The following is an 18,931-nucleotide window of genomic DNA, read 5'->3' on the forward strand; positions in this document are numbered from 1 at the left end:
CTGATTATGTAGAACCTTGAATTCCATGTTCCATTTTAAATTATAATAAGCGTATATATATTTCTAGTATGACATTAGTATTGTGATTTTATCGAAGATTGTGAGACCTTATTACGCAGCACTGTAAATTGACTCTGGACTGCTGCACTATAAATTGATGCAGTACACACCTACACATTCCCATTTACGCCAACACTGCAAATACAAATGATGTTTTGTTACGATGATTGTAGGAAGAAGTGGAGGTAGAATATGAGGGGAAAAAACAATACATCATCAATATCATTATGGTATGTAGTGGTTTTTTTCCTATGTACAGTAGATCGGATCTGTATTTAAATCATCTCTTTAAACACAGTTGTGAGCGGGATGTTGAGGAAACTGATTTCTCATACTACTTTAAAACACAAACCTTTATTTAAAACATTGAAATTATACTTTTGTATAAAATTTGCTGCAGAACATCTTTGACATGTGGAAGATTCTTTACAATCGCTCCACATTTAACCAAAGTCCACCATCGATCGTAAGAATAGGACTTGCGGAAGAAATCTTCAACGGTACGCTCATCCTATCATTCGCTAGCGTAAAGCGGAAGTGCTTCAACAGATAAACCAATCCAATCCGAGCCTGCATCATACCAAACCGCAACCCAATACATATACGTGGGCCTTCGCCGAAGGGTAGAAATGCGAATGGATGACGTTTTTCCGGCTGTTTCGCTGTAAAACGCTCCGGATCAAATTGTTCTGGATTGGGAAAGTGTTCCGGGTCGTGATGCAGTGCGTACACCGGTACAGCGACCATAATTCCTTTCTCTAACACCTGATCGGTACCCGCTACTCGGTAGTCCTTCTCGACTCGACGGGTAAGAGTGGTCGCTGGAGGATACTTTCGCAAAGATTCTATAAAAAAAAGAAAATTTGACGATGAAAAAGTGTCTTAGAATAATTTGAGTCAATCTTACCATTAATACACATCTCAATGTACTTCATCTCGTGCACCGCTTCGTAGCTGATAGTGTCATAGTTCTTCAACACTTCTGCGATGTTCTGTCGTGCCTTGTCCTGCAGCTCCTGGTTAAGGGCCAGCTCGTACAAACAGAACGACATCGCTGTGGAGGAAGTTTCAAACCCAGCCAAGAAGAACACAAACGCTTGCGCTGCAATGTCATCCATCGTGAGCTGATCTTTCAGATCCCCGCCAGCTTCACCGTTCTCGATCTGCTCCTTCATGACCTTCATAAGCAGTCTCATAAAGTCATTTCGCTGCACATTATTGTTCCGCCGGAAATCGATCGTATCTTTCACCACGCCCATGAAAAAGTCCGATACGTCCGGCTGTGTTAGCTTCACGTGAAGCGCTCGCGCTATCTCTGGGAACTGGGCGGCTAGAAAGATCTTGAGCGCACGGTACGGAGACGCTTGGAACACTTTACGACCCATAACACGGAACTTTGCGTCCGGATCTTTCAAACTGTTGCACTCTAGTCCGAACGCAACCGATCCAATCACGTCCGTGGTGAAGCGTGCTAGTAGATCCTTCATCTCAACCACTGGGTTCATCTTCACTTCATCCGACATACAACGGTCGAACTCTTCCGCTACAGCCGTCACAGTGGAGAACATGAGCTTCATCTTACCGGAGGTGAAGGTAGGTGTAAGCTTTGCTCGTAGGTTTTTCCACTTTGATCCCTCCATCGCCACCAAATGACGTGAAAGAGGATCATCCCGATCGTTGTGGTACAGGTTACGATCGTGGAAGTAAGGGAAATCTTTCACCAACACCGTTTTAATAAGATCGGGATCAATCAGCAGCGCAACGGGATTGATGAAGAAGTGAATACCACCGTATGGACGACCGGAACTTTTCAGCTGCTTGTAACAGCTCTGCAAAATCTCAGACATGTGCCTCTTTTTACCAACACCGGCCAAATTCCCTTGAGGAAAGGTTGGTGGCACATATGGCACTCCTCGCTTTTCCCAGTAGGCAAACCGTTGCCTGATCCAGTAGACTGCAGCCAGCAGTGTTATCACAAGCAAATGAATCCACATTTTCGGATGCTGTTCCGGTGAACGCTTCAAAGCAACTGAAGTTTGTTTCGGATGCTTTTTTCCACGATACTTTTGCTTCGCCAGCGTGACTCGGTAATGTTTGGTGAGCAATTATACGCCTGTTCAGGGTGGTTATTATCACCATTCAGGTGAGTGTGTCTTTTTTCTCGCACATTTCCAGACGGTTTAAGCGCGACTACGACTCATCTCGGCTATCTAATCTGCGATGGTTAAAAATGGAAGTTGTCGACAGTTGTAAATGGGGTGTTCTACGGTACTATCGGTTCAGGTATCGTCGATATTGTTGTGGGCAGACAGATTGCTATCTACGTACAGGATGAGTTGTACAAGATGAAATTCAAACTGGAATCATTCGATAGATATCATTTGGTTCAACTAACTTGATTTAGATTTGATGCAATTGTTAGTGAGCCTACTCTGTAATCAAATCATCTTCGCAGGTTTTTAATCGTGATAGAATAGTAAATGTAGAGCGATCTCACTGTCGTGCAGCGGATCAAGCTCGCCGTGCTCCGGTGGGCTGACCATGTTGTACGCATGGAAACGGACGACCCAGCTCGTAAAGTCTTTTTTAACCGTCCAAAAAGACAGAGGAGGCGTGGTAGTCCCAAATGGAGGTGGCAAGATGGCGTGGAGGCGTCCGTCATTAAGGCCGGGATAACGGACTGGCAGACGAAGGTGCGAGATCGTGAGCGGTTTCGAACACTCCGGAGACCGCAAAGCGGTTGTAGCACCGGATTAGTTAGTAAGTAAGTAAGAATTGTTGTAAATGGAATTATTTACATTTCACCATATTTCATACATCCTTAGCTGACCCGGTAGTGTGTGATACGGACCTCGATTGTCCAACCGATCCGTTACAAACCAAATTATACAAAGCTGTGTTGTCTTCAAAAAAAGTACTTCACAGCGCCCAACGTGGGGCTCGAACCCACGACCCTGAGATTAAGAGTCTCATGCTCTACCGACTGAGCTAGCCGGGCTGTTGATAACTGAGCCGCTCGTTTCACAGCACGTTAGGTAACAGACAGCATGAGAGATCTTCATGCGCACACGTTTTGCGACGCATCACTGCGCAGCCGCAAGAAGGCAAGGGCGTCTAAAGGTAGATTGAAGCCGATGCTTGAGATAAGAAAAAATCAGTTACAGTGTTTATTATTACCTACAGATTTGAATTATAGAGAATAGCAGTTACTTAATCAATGTATGTAGTTACTTAATCATCTATTATTTACTGCATTTATTCGCTATGTATTCCTTTATCAATTTTTGCCTCAAAGTCATTGTCCCTATCAATACACTCACACCCCCAAAACATAAGCTTTTTAACTCTTCGCGCATGTTTATATATTACTCACCACATTCCTATGTTTGATCTACGCACACCCTTCTCTAACCCGCCTCAACACCACAAGCTCAATTTGATACACTTCAAGATTTATGCCTATGTCATCGTTTCGCACCCCGTTCCCACCGTTCACTTGCACCTTCTTCTTAATCTTATCTTTTTTTTTTATTTTGTGCAAACGACTCATAGCACCCCCCGGGAATACACCACGCGGGACTCTTCACGGTGGGATCATGCTTACTTTATTGAGTACACACGCAGGGAACTATCAGCGTCGTCGCGCACGGTGAATGAAACAGTCAACTCATCCTGACACACACGGAATTGGCGTGGCGTTGGCGCAAAAAAAGGTGCGATAAGATTTGGACGAATGTGCAAAAAGAGAAGACTTGTTGTTTTGGCTTCTAATTCGCCCTATAAAGAGAACCGGTTTGGGTGACCTCCACCATCAGTTGTCGGTGGACAGTCAAATCAATCGAACGTGGTGCGTTCCTCGCGTTCCAAAAAATGTTTAGCTTGTTGGATTTCACATTTCTGGTGGCGGCACTGGCCGCCGGCTTGTACTACTATCTCGATCGGAAGCGCTCCTACTGGCAGGATCGTGGTGTGCCCGGTCCGAAGGGTGAGCTGCTGTTCGGGAACTTTGGCTCGATCGGCACGAAGGAACACATTACCGTGCCGTTTAAGAGGATCTACGATGACAACAAGGGCAAGCATCCGTTCGCGGGCATGTATCAGTTCGTGAAGCCGGTGGCACTGATCACCGATCTGGAGCTGCTGAAGTGTGTGTTTGTGAAGGATTTCCAGTACTTCCACGATCGCGGAACGTTCTACAATGAGCGGGACGATCCACTGTCGGCGCATCTGTTCAATCTGGAGGGTCAGAAGTGGCGCTCGCTGCGCAACAAACTCTCGCCCACGTTCACGTCCGGCAAGATGAAGATGATGTTCCCCACGATTGTGACTGCCGGCAAACAGTTTAAGGACTTTATGGAGGAAACGGTGCTGCGTGAGAACGAGTTCGAGCTGAAGGATCTGCTGGCACGGTTCACGACGGACGTTATAGGGATGTGTGCGTTCGGCATTGAGTGTAACAGTATGCGCAATCCGGATGCGGAGTTCCGTGCGATGGGTCGCAAGATCTTTGAGATCTCGCCCGGTACGTTCAAGACGATGATGATGAATGGAATGCCCGAGTTGGCAAAGATGCTGCGCATGACACAAATCGACAAGGATGTGTCGGACTTTTTCATGAACGCTGTGCGGGACACGATCAACTATCGCGTGAAGAACAACGTGCAGCGAAATGACTTTGTCGATCTGCTGATCAAAATGATGAGCAAAGACGGAGAGAAGTCGGATGATGATTCGCTAACGTTCAACGAGATCGCTGCACAGGCGTTTGTGTTTTTCCTGGCCGGGTTTGAGACTTCGTCGACTCTCCTCACCTGGACGCTGTACGAGCTGGCGCTGAATCCAGAGGTACAGGAGAAAGGTCGTGAGTGTGTGAGAGAAATCCTGCAAAAGCACAACGGAGAGATGTCGTACGATGCGGTCGTGGAGATGAAGTATCTTGATCAAATTCTTAATGGTACGTTTTGATACTCACTCTTCATTATCACTTGATGTTTATTCTTGTCTAACCTTGTTTACCCGGATTGTTTTACAGAATCACTGCGCAAGTATCCACCAGTCCCGGTACATTTCCGTGTGGCTTCGAAAGACTACCACGTCCCCGGTACGAAATCCGTCCTGGAGGCCGGTACAGCCGTCATGATCCCAGTGCATGCCATCCATCACGATCCGGAAGTGTTCCCCAACCCCGAACAGTTCGATCCGGAGCGTTTCAGTCAGGAGCAGGAGGCAAAGCGTCATCCGTACGCTTGGACACCGTTCGGGGAGGGTCCGAGGATATGTGTTGGGCTGCGATTCGGTATGATGCAGGCCCGTATAGGGCTGGCGTATCTGCTGGATGGGTTCCGGTTTGCACCAAGCTCGAAAACCATCATCCCAATGGAACTCTCAAAGGAAAGTTTCATTATGGCACCGAAGGGTGGGCTGTGGTTGAAGGTGGATAAGATTTAGAGCGTGTTCTAGTCACTTAGCTGTTAAGATCTGTAGAGTTTACGAATGAAATAGTATTATATGTGAGACTAGTCAATAAATACAGTTTTGAAATAAATTTTTATACTCAAATTTTACCAATTAGCATTATTTCTCTTTAATATCTTTTATTTCCTCCATTATCAATATGTGGGTTATAAAATTGTGTTGTTATCTACAAAATTGGTTGTAAATACCATACTGTTACTGCTATCTAACGCTCTCGATATTGCACTCACTGAGGTTGCAATCTTCCTCCAGCTTCTCGCCGAACTGCACTGTCACGATGAGTAGTACCGACGCTCTGGTCCAGCATGTTTCTCTCCCAGCTGCATTGTTCTACGTAAATCTCCGTGCAAACAACAGCTCAGACTGAGCATCAACAAACCCGTAGTGTGAGCGTAGCTCGCTCGTGTGATAACAAAATATTGCCGATCATGGTGAAGCGTGAAGCGACCATTAGCGACTATAAAGTGACCCACAATTGGATGAGTATCTCCCAGTGATGAGACAACTGTCATCGGGTTCGGTGCGTCGAGCTGGTGTTCGTAGTGGGTTAAATTGATGAAATATAACCAGGGGAGACAGAAAAGGCATAACGAAGGGGAACCATAATTACAACTTCCGGTGATTTGTGAAACAGTGGAACGAACTGAAAACGCAGCAAAATGGAACCGCTAGACATTTTGATCTCCGTTGTGATGCTCTGTCTGGCGGTTTACTTTCTGCTCGATAGGCGCTTCCAGTACTGGACCGATCGAGGTGTGCCGCAATCGAAGCCGGAGCTAGTTTTTGGAAACGTTCGTGAGGTGAGCAGAACGATTCATTTGGCAGACAAGTTTCGGGAGATTTACAACGAGCTGAAAGGCAAGCATCCGCTGGTGGGAGTGTATCTGTTCTTCAAGCCGGTAGCGTTGATCACGGATCTGGAGCTGCTGAAGTGTGTGTTTGTGAAGGATTTCCAGTACTTCCACGATCGCGGTACGTACTACAACGAGAAGCATGATCCGCTCACGGCACATCTGTTTAACATTGAGGGTCAGAAGTGGAAAAACCTTCGCAATAAGCTGTCACCCACGTTCACGTCCGGGAAGATGAAGATGATGTTCTCCACGATCGTGGCGGCTGGCAAACAGTTTAAGGACTTTATGGAGGAAACGGTACACGAGCAGGTGGACTTTGAGCTGAAGGATGTGCTGGCACGCTTCACGACGGACGTGATCGGGATGTGTGCGTTCGGCATTGAGTGTAACAGTATGCGCAATCCGGACGCAGAGTTCCGTGTGATGGGCCGGAAGATCTTCTCCAAGCCGCGTGGTAAAGTGAAGAGTCTTGTGATCAACTCCATGCCACGGCTGGCAAAACTTATTGGGCTCCGCACCCTCGATCCGGAGGTTTCGGACTTCTTCATGAACGCGGTGCGAGATACGATCAAGTACCGGGTGGAGAACAATGTGCAGCGGAACGATTTTATGGACATTCTTATCCGCATGCGAAGCGATAAGGAAACTAAGTCGGACGATGGTACGCTAACGTTTAACGAGATTGCGGCGCAAGCGTTCGTGTTCTTCCTGGCCGGATTTGAGACGTCTTCCACGCTGCTAACGTTTACACTGTACGAGCTGGCGCTTAACCAAGAGGTGCAAGATAAGGGCAGACGCTGTGTGAAGGATGTGCTCACCAAACACAACGGAGAGCTTACGTACGATGCTGTGATGGAGATGAACTATCTGGACCAGATACTGAAGGGTAGGTCGTGAGGAAGCGTTTAAGTGGTGTAAAATGAGAAATAATTGTTTATTTTTTCATGTCCCTTTCCAGAGAGTCTTCGCAAGTATCCACCTGTTCCCGTTCACTTCCGTGAAACCTCCAAGAAGTATCAGGTACCCGGCACCAAAACAGTACTCGAAGCAGGAACCTCTGTCATGGTGCCAGTGCACGCTATTCATCGCGATCCGGAACATTTCCCCGATCCGGAGCGCTTCGATCCGGACCGGTTCACGGCGGAACAGGAAGCCAAACGTCATCCGTACGCATGGACACCGTTTGGGGAGGGTCCAAGAATTTGCATCGGGCTTCGGTTCGGCATGATGCAGGCACGGATCGGATTGGCCTATCTGCTCACTGGGTTCCGGTTTACACCGAGCGCAAAGACGATAGTGCCGATGGAGTTTGACATTAAGAGTTTTATCCTCTCGCCAGCGGGAGGATTATGGCTGAAGGTGGAGAAGTTGAACTCATAAAAGTGTGGATGGAAAAACCGATAGAGTCTGGAAATAGATTTTAAGTGTCTTCATATTTAAAACTTTTGATTTAGTTTGAATAATTGGCATGATAAATGCATTAATTAAGTGCAAATTCAATAAACACAAATGTTTCGCAGTTAGTTTTTTCTTCTCCATACTTTTGGTGCTGCAAAACTTGTTCGGCACTGTGTGCTTAAATTGTCAAGTGCTGCAAAATCCCTTCTGATAAACCATCAAGCTGATTATAAGGCTCTTCAGAGCTTCTTAAATACTCGTCGACATAGTGCCATGCGAGAATAATCCCTATCAGTAGTGAGTGAGTCTTCGTCGCATACAGTGATACAGAAAAAGTGAAAGATTGTTGCATAATTATTCAGAAAAATGGAATTTTCCGATGTGGCAGTAACTGTCGGGATGCTGTGTATAATCATTTACCTCCTGTTGGTTCGACAGTTTCGCTACTGGACGGAACGCAATGTGCCCCAGCTGAACCCGCATCTGCTTTTCGGTGATGTGCGCGACGTGAACAAAACCTATCACATTGGTGAAAAGTTTCGTCAGCTTTACAACGAGCTCAAAGGAAAACATCCATTCGGTGGCATTTACATGTTTACTAAACCCGTTGCACTAGTAACCGATCTGGAGCTTGTGAAGAATGTTTTTGTGAAGGATTTTCAGTACTTTCACGATCGCGGTACGTACTACAACGAGAAGCATGATCCACTGTCGGCGCATCTGTTCAATCTGGAGGGCTACAAGTGGAAGTCGCTACGGAATAAGATCACACCTACATTCACTTCGGGAAAGATGAAGATGATGTTTCCAACAGTTGTAGCGGCCGGCAAACAGTTTAAAGACTACCTGGAGGACGCAATCGGCGATCAAGAAGAATTTGAGCTAAAGGAGCTGCTGGCTCGCTATACGACGGACGTGATCGGGACGTGTGCGTTCGGCATCGAGTGTAACAGTATGCGCAATCCGGACGCAGAGTTTCGTGTGATGGGCAAAAAGATCTTTGGACGTTCCCGTAGCAACCTGCAGCTGTTGCTGATGAATGCTTTTCCGAGTGTAGCAAAGCTCGTGGGCATCAAGCTGATCCTACCGGAGGTTTCGGACTTCTTCATGAACGCGGTGCGAGATACGATCAAGTACCGGGTGGAGAACAATGTGCAGCGGAACGATTTTATGGACATTCTTATCCGCATGCGTAGTGACAAGGAAACCAAGTCGGACGATGGTACGCTAACGTTCCACGAGATTGCTGCACAGGCGTTCGTTTTTTTCGTGGCCGGATTTGAGACTTCCTCATCGTTGATGGCTTTTACGCTGTACGAGCTGGCGCTGGATCAAGACATGCAAGATAAGGCAAGGAAATGTGTAACTGACGTCCTTGAGCGCCACAATGGAGAGCTCACGTACGAAGCGGCGATGGAAATGGATTATTTGGATTGTGTTCTTAAAGGTTGGGTTAGGTGACACCATTCATTAGAGCTTGGGCAATATTACTTTTATTGTACTTTTTTGTTGCAGAGTGTCTTCGAAAGCATCCACCAATATCGGTTCATTTCCGAATCACGGCGAAAGACTACATCGTTCCTGGTACAAACTCTGTTCTTGAAGCGGGAACATCCGTCATGATTCCTGTGCTAGGCATTCATCACGATCCGGAGCATTTCCCCGAACCGGAACGCTTCGATCCGGAACGATTCACTGCGGAACAGCAATCGAAGCGACATCCGTACGCATGGACACCATTCGGCGAGGGTCCTAGGATTTGTGTGGGACCACGATTTGGGCTGTTGCAAGCTCGAATTGGATTGATCTATCTGCTCACAAGTTTTCGTTTTGTTCGTTGCTCCAAAACTCCTGTCCCTTTGCGGTATGCCCTAAAGAATCAAATTCTTTCTCCGGAAGCGGGTATGTGGTTGAAGTTGGAGAAGCTCAATGAGGTGTAGTTAAGAAAAAAAAACTGATTAAGATAGACTGCAAGGACTAAAATGCCCATTGTTTGTTTAGTTGGGTTGATGTTCGAGGTTCTTGGTATCTCCTGAACTGAACAATGTGTTTATAATCGATGATACCGATCTTTTCTGGATGCGATGGGCATAGCCGGTACTGTTATTCACTGTGCAATAAACCTGTTGAATGAGAAGACGGACACAAGAATGAAATCACTTTATTTACTAACTATTTTCCCTGTAAACGACTGTTTCTACCGTAGTGGAGTTCACATTGGTGCACTTTTGCAGATGATGCCCCTGCACTGGAGGACTTATGGTTAGAAGAAGCACTCCCACAAACACGGCACAGATGATCAGCAACGTTTTAGCCATTATTTTGACAGATTTGGTGATAGTTTTATTTGCGCAAAAGATATGCGGAAAACATCACAGTGCAAAGGCATTTTATACTCTTCGTTAAAGTGTGTTTCAGGCAATTGCGCAGTGTACAATGTCCGATTTGATTCAGGTACAGTACATTTTTTAAATTAATGTTTATTACTGCTTCAATTGTGGAACTTTTTTCAAAGTAAGAAAATTGTGAATTGGCAAACAAAATAATTAAGCTCGAAGCAAAAAAATGCAACAATCGTTGACAATTTAAACGGGTCACTCTATGCAAAACACTTCATTGAAAACGATTCAATTGAAACATTTCATGTGAGCTCTGAAATGTTTCGTATCAAAATAGTGCAGGGCTCGTCGGTCTGGTGAAATGTGTATTCAAACAATTATTTCACACTTTGCTCGCATTTTCTTTTCGAAACTTGATTGAGGACATAAACAGCTTTCGAGCACAAGAAAAAATAATTTAAGGTATTTTTAAACGTTGTTCAGCTATAAGAAAACATTTGACGTCCAACTGAACTGCTGATATCTTTTTGAACATAGTCCTCTCGCAACTAAACATTTGCTTTCCCCAACTTTAACGTTCGTTAATATTGCTCTAGTTTCTTTGCTCAGTGCTGTGTGCTGTTTGTTGCAATTAAATTGTTTTAAAAATCCTTTTAATTAGGTTTTTAACTAATTTAATAGTCTATTATAGATATTGAAGATTTGAGGATAAATTGTTGGCAAATAAATTCATACTGTTTTTAGTAATAGAAGGCTCAAACAAAATGCTAAACTCTAGGTAGTAAACGGATCAACTTGAAGGTTTCACTTATTTAGTTACGATCAGCATCAGTATTTCAGTAAGACGACAAATGGTTACTTACAGTTGAATAATATTCAAAGCCAGCTTAACCAGTTTGTTTGGGATTAAAACGGTGTAACTCGTCGCTTTCACATTACAACTTAACTATTACAAAATAATTACTACAAATTCGGAGAGAAAAAAGCAGCTATTCATTACCATTATTTCACACTACTCTCAACTATGGTTATTAATATCAAAAAAAATATAAATGTATTTATCAAAGCTAACATATTGAAATGGGTTTTCAAGCAAAATGGAACGTATATTGAGTAGTTAAAATCAGTTCATACCATTCTTGAAATCTATCACACGATTATTATTCACGCTACCGGCACGTTTATGCCAATTGTTGCGTTCCATTTCCACGAATGTGTGATTGTGTTGAATAGATGTCAGCACCATTGCAGTCTATTACATTTTATTTCGCTCTACTGAACAGGAATGCTGCTGAATTGTATATTTGAGCATTTTATTTTTTCTTGTTAAATTTGAGGCCTTATCTAACTTTCAAAGGATTCGCTGGAAAAATATTTTATCTATTGCACTTCATTTCCACACTACACTCTTGAACAGCTTCGTAATTTCCTCGAATATACGTAAACTCACTCCAGCATAACCACAACCTTCAACAGGTCTCAAACAGAGCACGCAGCAAAAAAAACACGCATCGAATCAATCTGCTCCTGAAGGTATAAAAACACATCAGCTCAAATGAAGCAAACAAGCAGTCGCAGTTGATGTGCTGGAAAGTTGTGATTTTCCACCTACGCAATGTGAACCCCAATACTGCAGCTTTCGCCCCCCTCCATCCTCGGAGCGTCGGAAACTAAGCGGCCCAGGGTAAGAAAAACATGGTGCGAAAATTAAAGAAAAACATCACTCCAACGCATCGTAGCATGGGCACGGGTTTGTGCACAGCGGAGAAACTGTGGGACGAGACTGGTTGATGGAAGCCAGCAGGAAGCCAAGGTGAAGCTGCTGGCGAGCTGTTCGTTAACCGAAAAGGTGAAAGTAACCGAAATTGAAGAAAATTTCCATGTAAGCATCCTGCTGCGGCACATTGTATGTGTGTCTGAAATTTTCAAAACCCCCGCTTAGCAACAGCAACAGCGGCAGGACGGGGCGGGAAAGGAAAAGATGCAATGCTGCCCCGCTGGGAGAGCGCCCGTGGCTTTTAGTATAATTTCATAAAAATAACACCGTCACGCTTGTGGGCATCGCACCGTTCTATCTGCATGTGGTGTGTGCACACACACACGCACACATGGTTTACAATCCACAATTGAGTTACCCCGAAGGGTAACCCTAACGCAACGCAGACAGCCGAAATTTGGGAGGCTTCTAATAATCAGCCACCCCATTGCTGCTGATGTTGAGGTTAGGTTTTATTTTGCCGTCGAAAACTTTACAACACTCCCCCCCCCCCCCCCTCACATCTGCCCTGGCTTGTGCGACCCACTATGAGCCAAAGGAAAAAGGGATGCACATGTGAGCGCGTGTGTGTGGATGTGTATATGCGGATGGTAGCGGAACAAATGATGCTGTGATGGGTTTTGGGTCGATCGTAAATCCTACAACAGCACACCATAAGTATATTATTAACCAGCTCGTAAGCGAATAACGCCACCAACTGCTGCTGCTGCCAGGCTGTGTTTACCCAGGCCACCATCAACACCACCCACTGCCATCCAACCCACCCAGCATGTTTCAACTCACCCACCCGCAACGGGTGGGCTAGCAACGCGGTTGCTACGGGCAACGACAGCTGATTTCGTACAAATCATGTACTCTCACCTCCACCGCCCCTGTTCAAGCAGGGACCGAACCATCGAAATCAAACACTGCTCGAACACTGCTCGAAAAGCTTGCTTGCGAGTGCTTTCGACGTGGCAAAAGCTTCTGCACACGTTCGGCACAGCATCCCAAACCGAAAGCAGTTCGGATTCGTAGACAGCATCCGCCTGCTACGCTGCGCTGGGGCGCGCATTCGTCCTTGCCAGTCAGTCGTGCAGCAGGATACGCGTGTGAAGCACACAACGGTGCCCCAGATTCGTTTCTGTACCATACACGCGCTCAGCCAGGTTAAGGTTAGGTGTTTGCGCGCGCGTGTCCGGAATAGTCATAGTGGGAGTAATAGTGTATGTGTGGCTTTTGTGTGTGTGTATATATGTAGGATTAGTGTCTTAGCATGCAGCTCTTCAGCTTAGTGTGCTAGTGGGCCAATAAGTCAGCGATCGATGGAGGCGCGAAAGTGAAAGGCTCGGGCCCGTAAGTTGGCACAACATCTTGTCGAGAGGAAGTGATGTGTAAATTGTATATAAAATTATTTAGATAATCCCCACGAGAGAAAGAGAGAGTGGTGATTAACGTCAAATTCAATTTAAACGTAGACAGCTTCTAATCGTTTCATCGAAAGAACTGCACCAAAAGCGTATTTCCTCTGGAAGGAAATTTTTAATGCTGTCGCTTGATGATCGGCCTATTCAACTGCTTTTCGTTAATTCCAAAACGCGACTCACAACGAGTAACGACAGGCCTAGGACGAGGAGCGAGCGGAGCGCTGTTTGCCCAACGGCATAAACCGTAATTTGTCGCACGAGCGTGTCAAAGCGAAAGTTTGAATTCAATTACAAAAACGGCTTATTACAAAGTAGCGATGCTCTAAGCGTCTCTACACCATCCCGTGAGTGATTTGTGCTGTGTGTGTGTTTGTGGAATTGTGGTTGTATGTCATGTGTGTGTGTATGTGTATGTGAAAATGTGTTTCCTAAAGTGCGTGTGATCTAGCCGTGCTTTTACGGTGGCTTTAAAAGCACCGTGCTTGTGCGTTTTCGAGGTGCAGTGTAAATAAGCGAGGCCGTTTCTTAGTTCCGTAAACTAGCTCTTAGTATTATCATTCGAAAAAGGTGATCCATCCCACGGGTGTGCTGCTTTCACAGCTAACGCTTTGCGCTTTTCGTCAATTAACGTTTGATCGCGCCCTTCGGTTGTTCGGAGGGTTTTTGGTTTTCCGTTCTGGTTGGGAAATTCATCGAAATAATTAATTTCCTTTTTGCTGGAAGGCAAACAGCGTGGAGGGAGAAAAAGGTTCGTTCGTTCCTGTGAAGTGTGCTCTTGTTCCGTGTTTGTGTGTGTGTGTATGTATGTGTGAGTGTGTATAAATATGCTTGAGTGAGTGCGTAAATGGTGCGTACCGTTGTGAGCGATAGAAATGATAGGCTTATCCACGCTTAGCGGTGCCTCTGCTGCTGCTGCTGCTGCAAGTTCCTGAGAAGTGGTGGAATTTTAGAGAGCAATATCCTGAATACCACTACTGCCTGAAGTGGCTGCGAGGAACCAGGCTACTTCAGCGGCCTAGCAACTGTGATTTTGTGTCGGTGCTGTCTGTGCTTTCTTCATTCAAATTCTAAGGCCATTTAGCAGCGAGCATCAAACACATCGAACGCACACTGGGCGCGCCTTATCGTGATCGAATCTGCGCGAGGCAAGGAACATACAATTTACAGATAAGGTAAGGCTTTCGCTCAGGGCATTCTGCTAGCCTCGCTCTGCTGAAAAACCCATCAACCTGCGTGATGGTTTCATTTTGAGGCTCGGATAGCAGGACCCATGTTGAAAGTTCGTCGAAATTTGCAGCCTTTTTGTGGTATTGGTTTGAGGATTCTGCGAAAGCGTGTCGACAAGCTCGTCGGTGAATAATGCATTTCGGTGTTAGGCCGAATGGAATGGCTCTTTTTTGTGTACACGAGCTAAGCAATGCTGTTGAGGTGTTTTAACGTGAAACGGATCATATGCAGAGTTATGCAGAATGTTAAATGAAGCGTTTTTGGGCAAGGAAAAAAGCAAATTATTGGAGTAGAAAACAACCGAGAAACTCGGGCAATAAATCATTTCTCATTATTGTGATTATTCAACAGGCTGTAGCTTGAATTTGAACATTGTTTGGTTTTTGATTGGTTTTGATTGTTTTTAATTTGTAGGTTTCGCCGTAATAAGGTATAACTAGGTTGTAACAAATAATGCTGAGCTATGTAGCATTATCCAATAGTAATGCAAAAATATAGCAAAATCACTTGTTTTATCAGACATTGTTTTATCAGACATCAAACGTTGTGGTACAATTTTTGTAGCAATAAATTAATAATTGAAATATTATTATCAAATGAATATGGAGCGTATGACGTGCAGCCAATGACACACCATTCGAGTTTCCATTGTTATTGTTGAAATGTATTTTACGGGATAAAATCGTTCGCTTCCGATGTTGAGCTGACTAGAGAAACCCTGTAAGCAAACAATTCTTTGCATACCTTCAGGCGTTTAGCTCCAACAATCAAGGGAGCTGTTTTAACGTGTTTTTTTTTTCATTGTATTTTAAAAAAACGCCTTATGCACTATTTTCAACATTTACGCCTTATATGTTGGATGTTTTCGTTGGAAAAAATTGACAACATCTACACCGAACTTATTTGCCCATTAGCGTGTGCTTATCGCCGTCCGGCCCAGCAATAGCGAAGAATTGCACTAAAAGCATCCACGCATGCAAACATGAAATCTAATCCAACTAAAAGCTAGATCCACTGCCCCGGCAAATGTATTGTTTTCCACTCAAGCGAAAGCGCGCTTCCTTTGGCTTCTCCTCCAGCTACCCACCCACATCTGTCACGTTTTCTGCAAAAGGCCGTAGGCGAGAAATAAAAACACATCAGCACGGGAAGCGAAACCATTTTGCTGCAAAACGAATGATTGTTGTTTGATGCCCCCGGCATGCTTTCCGCTGGATGCTGTCTGAGGTGTGGGCCTGCTGACGTGGCATCAACGTGCAACGTACCAACGGCCCGCACCTTTTCCAACCCCACTCCCGAGAGCAATCCTACCATTTGAGGCAAGATTAATTATGATGGATATGGTCGCCTCTCGCTCTCTGGTAATTGGATATCGTTTTGCAAAGCGAGAAATGGCAATGGATTTTTCTTTTTTTCTTTTTGTGGGAGTGGGGAGAAAGTAGAACATGCTCAACATTATGCTCTTACATATGATCCAATCGTCACCGATGACTGCAGTGATGATGGGTGTTTTTTCTTGTTGTTGAGTTTTTGTTTCTTTTTTTTCATTAGCTCTTCAGTGAAAGAGGCAAACAAAAACGGGAACAACACCCAAACTAGGTTAATGATGTGTGTTTTTGTGTGTGAAAAGTCAAGCAGGGTGGCAGCTCGTGGCGCTGGACCATCCAGACGGGAGTGATAGCATCGGCAGCCCCTAATTTAATCTTAGATCCGCTATCGTAATTGGATGGAGCAGAAGGTTTTTCGGTGGACTTGAGAGGTGTTATGTAAGTCTCCGGTCTCCATCTGCTCCAGTGCTGAGGCGATGTTGCAAAAAGCTCACACCCACCCATTCCGCTCCACATCCACCGTCCAACTCCCACGGGCATGTAAATGATATCGCTGGGAAAGATTGGACGGGATTTAGTTCGGTAAGGCACGTGCCGAAGCGAAGTTGAAGTTCGAAATCGATTTATTCCGCAGTGATTTTGTATCGCTGTGTGTGTGTGTCTGCGAAGAAAACACAAGAAAAGCGATGATAAAAGATGGCCCACAAACAAGCAGGAAGCTGTAGCTGAAAGGAGCACGGAAGAGGACGCTTCGCTTTGCTTATCTGCTGTGTTGTCTGCGAATCGGGAACAACCGAACAAGCGGGTCAAAGGAAATAGGCCGTATCCGCACCCTTCCACGGAAGGCGGTAAAGGAGCGAGAGCTTGAAGCGACTGTATTATGGAGTAATGCGCATTCCACTGGACGTGTGCCGACTGGGAAGCCCACGGACCGACTGTACTGGCCGAACGCTCGGGCTATAAAGCGTGGCAGCCCGATCGATACAGCTGGCAAATGTATTCCAATTCAATCGTGTGTCAGTTTGATGAAGCGATCCGTATGAAGAATGAGAGGGACCTTCAAAAAAGAAGAAAAAAAAGGAAAAGAAAATCCACCAGCATTGCGTAACGCTTCCCATTTGTGGGCCATCGTCTTGCGAACATTACTGCGCAAGGTATAAGGCACTACCCTACTGGCGCGGTCGTGAAACGCGATGGTCCACTAATCCCGCCACCACTGGGTGGGCCCCGAAACGGGCAAGCATTATTGATCGGATCACATTTCAGCACGTCTGCCAAAAATCCCTCCAATAACGGCTCCACGCCTCGGCACGCCTGGGCGCACTGGCAGGAGTAATGATAAAATAAATACACTTTTTATAGGTCGCTCCATCTCGCGGCGCCCTTGATGGTCCGTAGTCGCCATTCGAAGCTTGCCAGCTCGATTCGAGTGAAAGAAAATGGGCTTGATAAGTCTTGCCCTTGCTCACACACACACACAGACACGGTCGCTCTCTTGGGGATGAAATTGTGTTCCGCTTGGGAAGGATTCTGGAAGGTGGAAGACGACACCGTTCAATACATTTTGGCTGGCTCGTTAGGGTAGAAATTAATTTTAATATGAGCTTTTGGAAGGGGGACGTGCCTGGATAAGCGAGTATCTCTTCCCCGACACGATCGTTGCGGATATCATCCTCATCATCATCATTGCCATCACCAACCAATGATCCGGAGTTGTGTATGACTTAAGAGCGACTCCCTGCACGAGGGAGCTGTAATGGTCCGTACTTTCAAGTAGATAATTTTATTACTATCGTTTCCGGTGTGCTGCTTACGCTCGCCGCCGGTACCGATATAAATTAGAGACGATTTGCGATTTCACGCCCCGAACAAGTGAAGCGGATGGGGAGGAGAGCGAGGCAGCCGTTCAGCCGGATGGCATCGATAACGAAGGACAGCCCCGTTCCACTTTGAACTTTCCCCGTGTGGCCCGGTTGGGCTTTGGGAGGTTTTTCGGGGAAGCCGACGACGGTGGAGAAACATCAACCGATAAAATGGGATTGATAAGTTGAACTCATCTAAAATGGATACAAATTGATCCCGGGGACTCCCGTCCATTCCGGGCGTGTAGGATGGTTGTAGTTAGTGCTTGTCGGTTCGACTCTAGGGAGCTTTGCCGGCTTTTGCTTTTATTATCCATCCAGAAAGCATTACACACTAACAACCGAATCACAGGAAAAGCCTCGGAGTAAAAGCGTGGTTAATGTTACTATTTATCTACAAGCACACACACACACACACACATACATACAGCCTCACAAGCGCACAGAAAACAGTAAAAAGGCCCGGGAAAAAGTTTCGCTCACATGTTTGTTTCTACTGTTGTTGATTTGAGTTTTATTGTTTTAATGTAGAACGTTTATGGGGCGTTCGTTTCCGAGCGGGAATGTTGGCACGGAATGTGTTTGTGTGTGCTGCTTTCTCTTGGAGGCAATCGTAGAGCGTCATAAAAACACAGCACCATTTTAAAAGCTCTTTACCGGTGTATGTAAACATGGCCGTTGCTGAAATTGGACCAATAAAGCGAACGAAATAATCGCTTGCTGGTGGCGTAGAGTGGGGTAGTGTAGAATGGGCAGTTAAATTTTAGGATAATAGTGTTGGCATGCATCCTTAAGAGGCTTATTTGAATGAAATCAAATCCTGATTGTTGTAATAATGACACTTCAATGATTTTTTAAAAGTAAAATTAACATGAAATTCAACTATTTTAATGATTAAACTTACCAACGATAATTGGATTAGTTCCTAGCCTCGATCCAAGTATAATTCTAAGTACGTCTTTGAGTCTTCAAGGGTATAAGCTTCACTTTTAACAAGCTTTTTGATGAAGGATAGTGGTTCAGCTTAACGAGTATCTTCCATCCTTACTTAACGCCTGAAGGTATGCAAATAGAAGTTTGAAGTTTTCGAGCAGTTCCTGAACTTGCTGTCCTAGTTGGAGAAACATAAACGTTAAACAACACACATCCGATCAGAGCGATACTTAAACACATTGTACTTCGGAACGTAAATCGCAATCTGCTGT

The 18,931-nt window shown here is 45.2% G+C and overlaps 5 protein-coding genes and 1 non-coding gene across 12 annotated transcripts in view; 4 read left to right on the forward strand and 2 right to left on the reverse strand.

Annotated features, from left to right (window-relative positions):
• Positions 1-372: 372 nt before the first annotated feature.
• Positions 373-2,054, reverse strand: LOC5668323 (probable cytochrome P450 6a14). The gene is made up of 2 exons (XM_061654274.1): positions 968-2,054; positions 373-905 (listed from the first exon to the last, which is right to left on the reverse strand). Exons 1-2 carry the CDS (start codon positions 2,052-2,054, stop codon positions 487-489), a joined length of 1,506 nt encoding a protein of 501 aa, XP_061510258.1. The 3' UTR covers positions 373-486.
• Positions 2,055-2,985: 931 nt separating this feature from the next.
• Trnak-cuu (transfer RNA lysine (anticodon CUU)) lies at positions 2,986-3,058 on the reverse strand. Its single transcript has one exon. It is a non-coding gene; the product is annotated as a tRNA-Lys (tRNA).
• Positions 3,059-3,613: 555 nt separating this feature from the next.
• Positions 3,614-5,624, forward strand: LOC5668319 (probable cytochrome P450 6a14). Its single transcript, XM_317257.4, has 2 exons — positions 3,614-5,014; positions 5,093-5,624. The coding sequence occupies exons 1-2, from the start codon at positions 3,931-3,933 to the stop codon at positions 5,506-5,508; spliced, it is 1,500 nt and encodes a 499-aa protein (XP_317257.3). The 5' UTR covers positions 3,614-3,930; the 3' UTR covers positions 5,509-5,624.
• Positions 5,625-5,867: 243 nt separating this feature from the next.
• On the forward strand, positions 5,868-7,912 carry LOC1277762 (probable cytochrome P450 6a14). Its single transcript, XM_317256.4, has 2 exons — positions 5,868-7,275; positions 7,348-7,912. Exons 1-2 carry the CDS (start codon positions 6,195-6,197, stop codon positions 7,767-7,769), a joined length of 1,503 nt encoding a protein of 500 aa, XP_317256.4. The 5' UTR covers positions 5,868-6,194; the 3' UTR covers positions 7,770-7,912.
• A 146-nt stretch (positions 7,913-8,058) lies between these two features.
• Positions 8,059-9,943, forward strand: LOC4578153 (probable cytochrome P450 6a23). The gene is made up of 2 exons (XM_001237901.2): positions 8,059-9,234; positions 9,303-9,943. The coding sequence occupies exons 1-2, from the start codon at positions 8,154-8,156 to the stop codon at positions 9,725-9,727; spliced, it is 1,506 nt and encodes a 501-aa protein (XP_001237902.2). The 5' UTR covers positions 8,059-8,153; the 3' UTR covers positions 9,728-9,943.
• Positions 9,944-12,968: 3,025 nt separating this feature from the next.
• The window catches only part of LOC3291681 (uncharacterized), a 123,530-nt gene continuing 117,567 nt past the window's right edge, over positions 12,969-18,931 (forward strand). For 5 of the 7 annotated variants that reach the window (XM_061654252.1, XM_061654251.1, XM_061654257.1 and 2 more), the window contains exon 1: positions 12,969-14,481. The gene's annotated coding sequence lies outside the window, so the exon portion shown is untranslated. The remainder of the gene's footprint in view (positions 14,482-18,931) is intronic. The other 2 variants (XM_061654248.1, XM_061654249.1) reach the window with 2 other exon arrangements.

This window comes from Anopheles gambiae, chromosome 3, assembly GCF_943734735.2.
Source record: "Anopheles gambiae chromosome 3, idAnoGambNW_F1_1, whole genome shotgun sequence".
NCBI classification, from domain to species: Eukaryota; Metazoa; Arthropoda; class Insecta; order Diptera; family Culicidae; genus Anopheles; species Anopheles gambiae.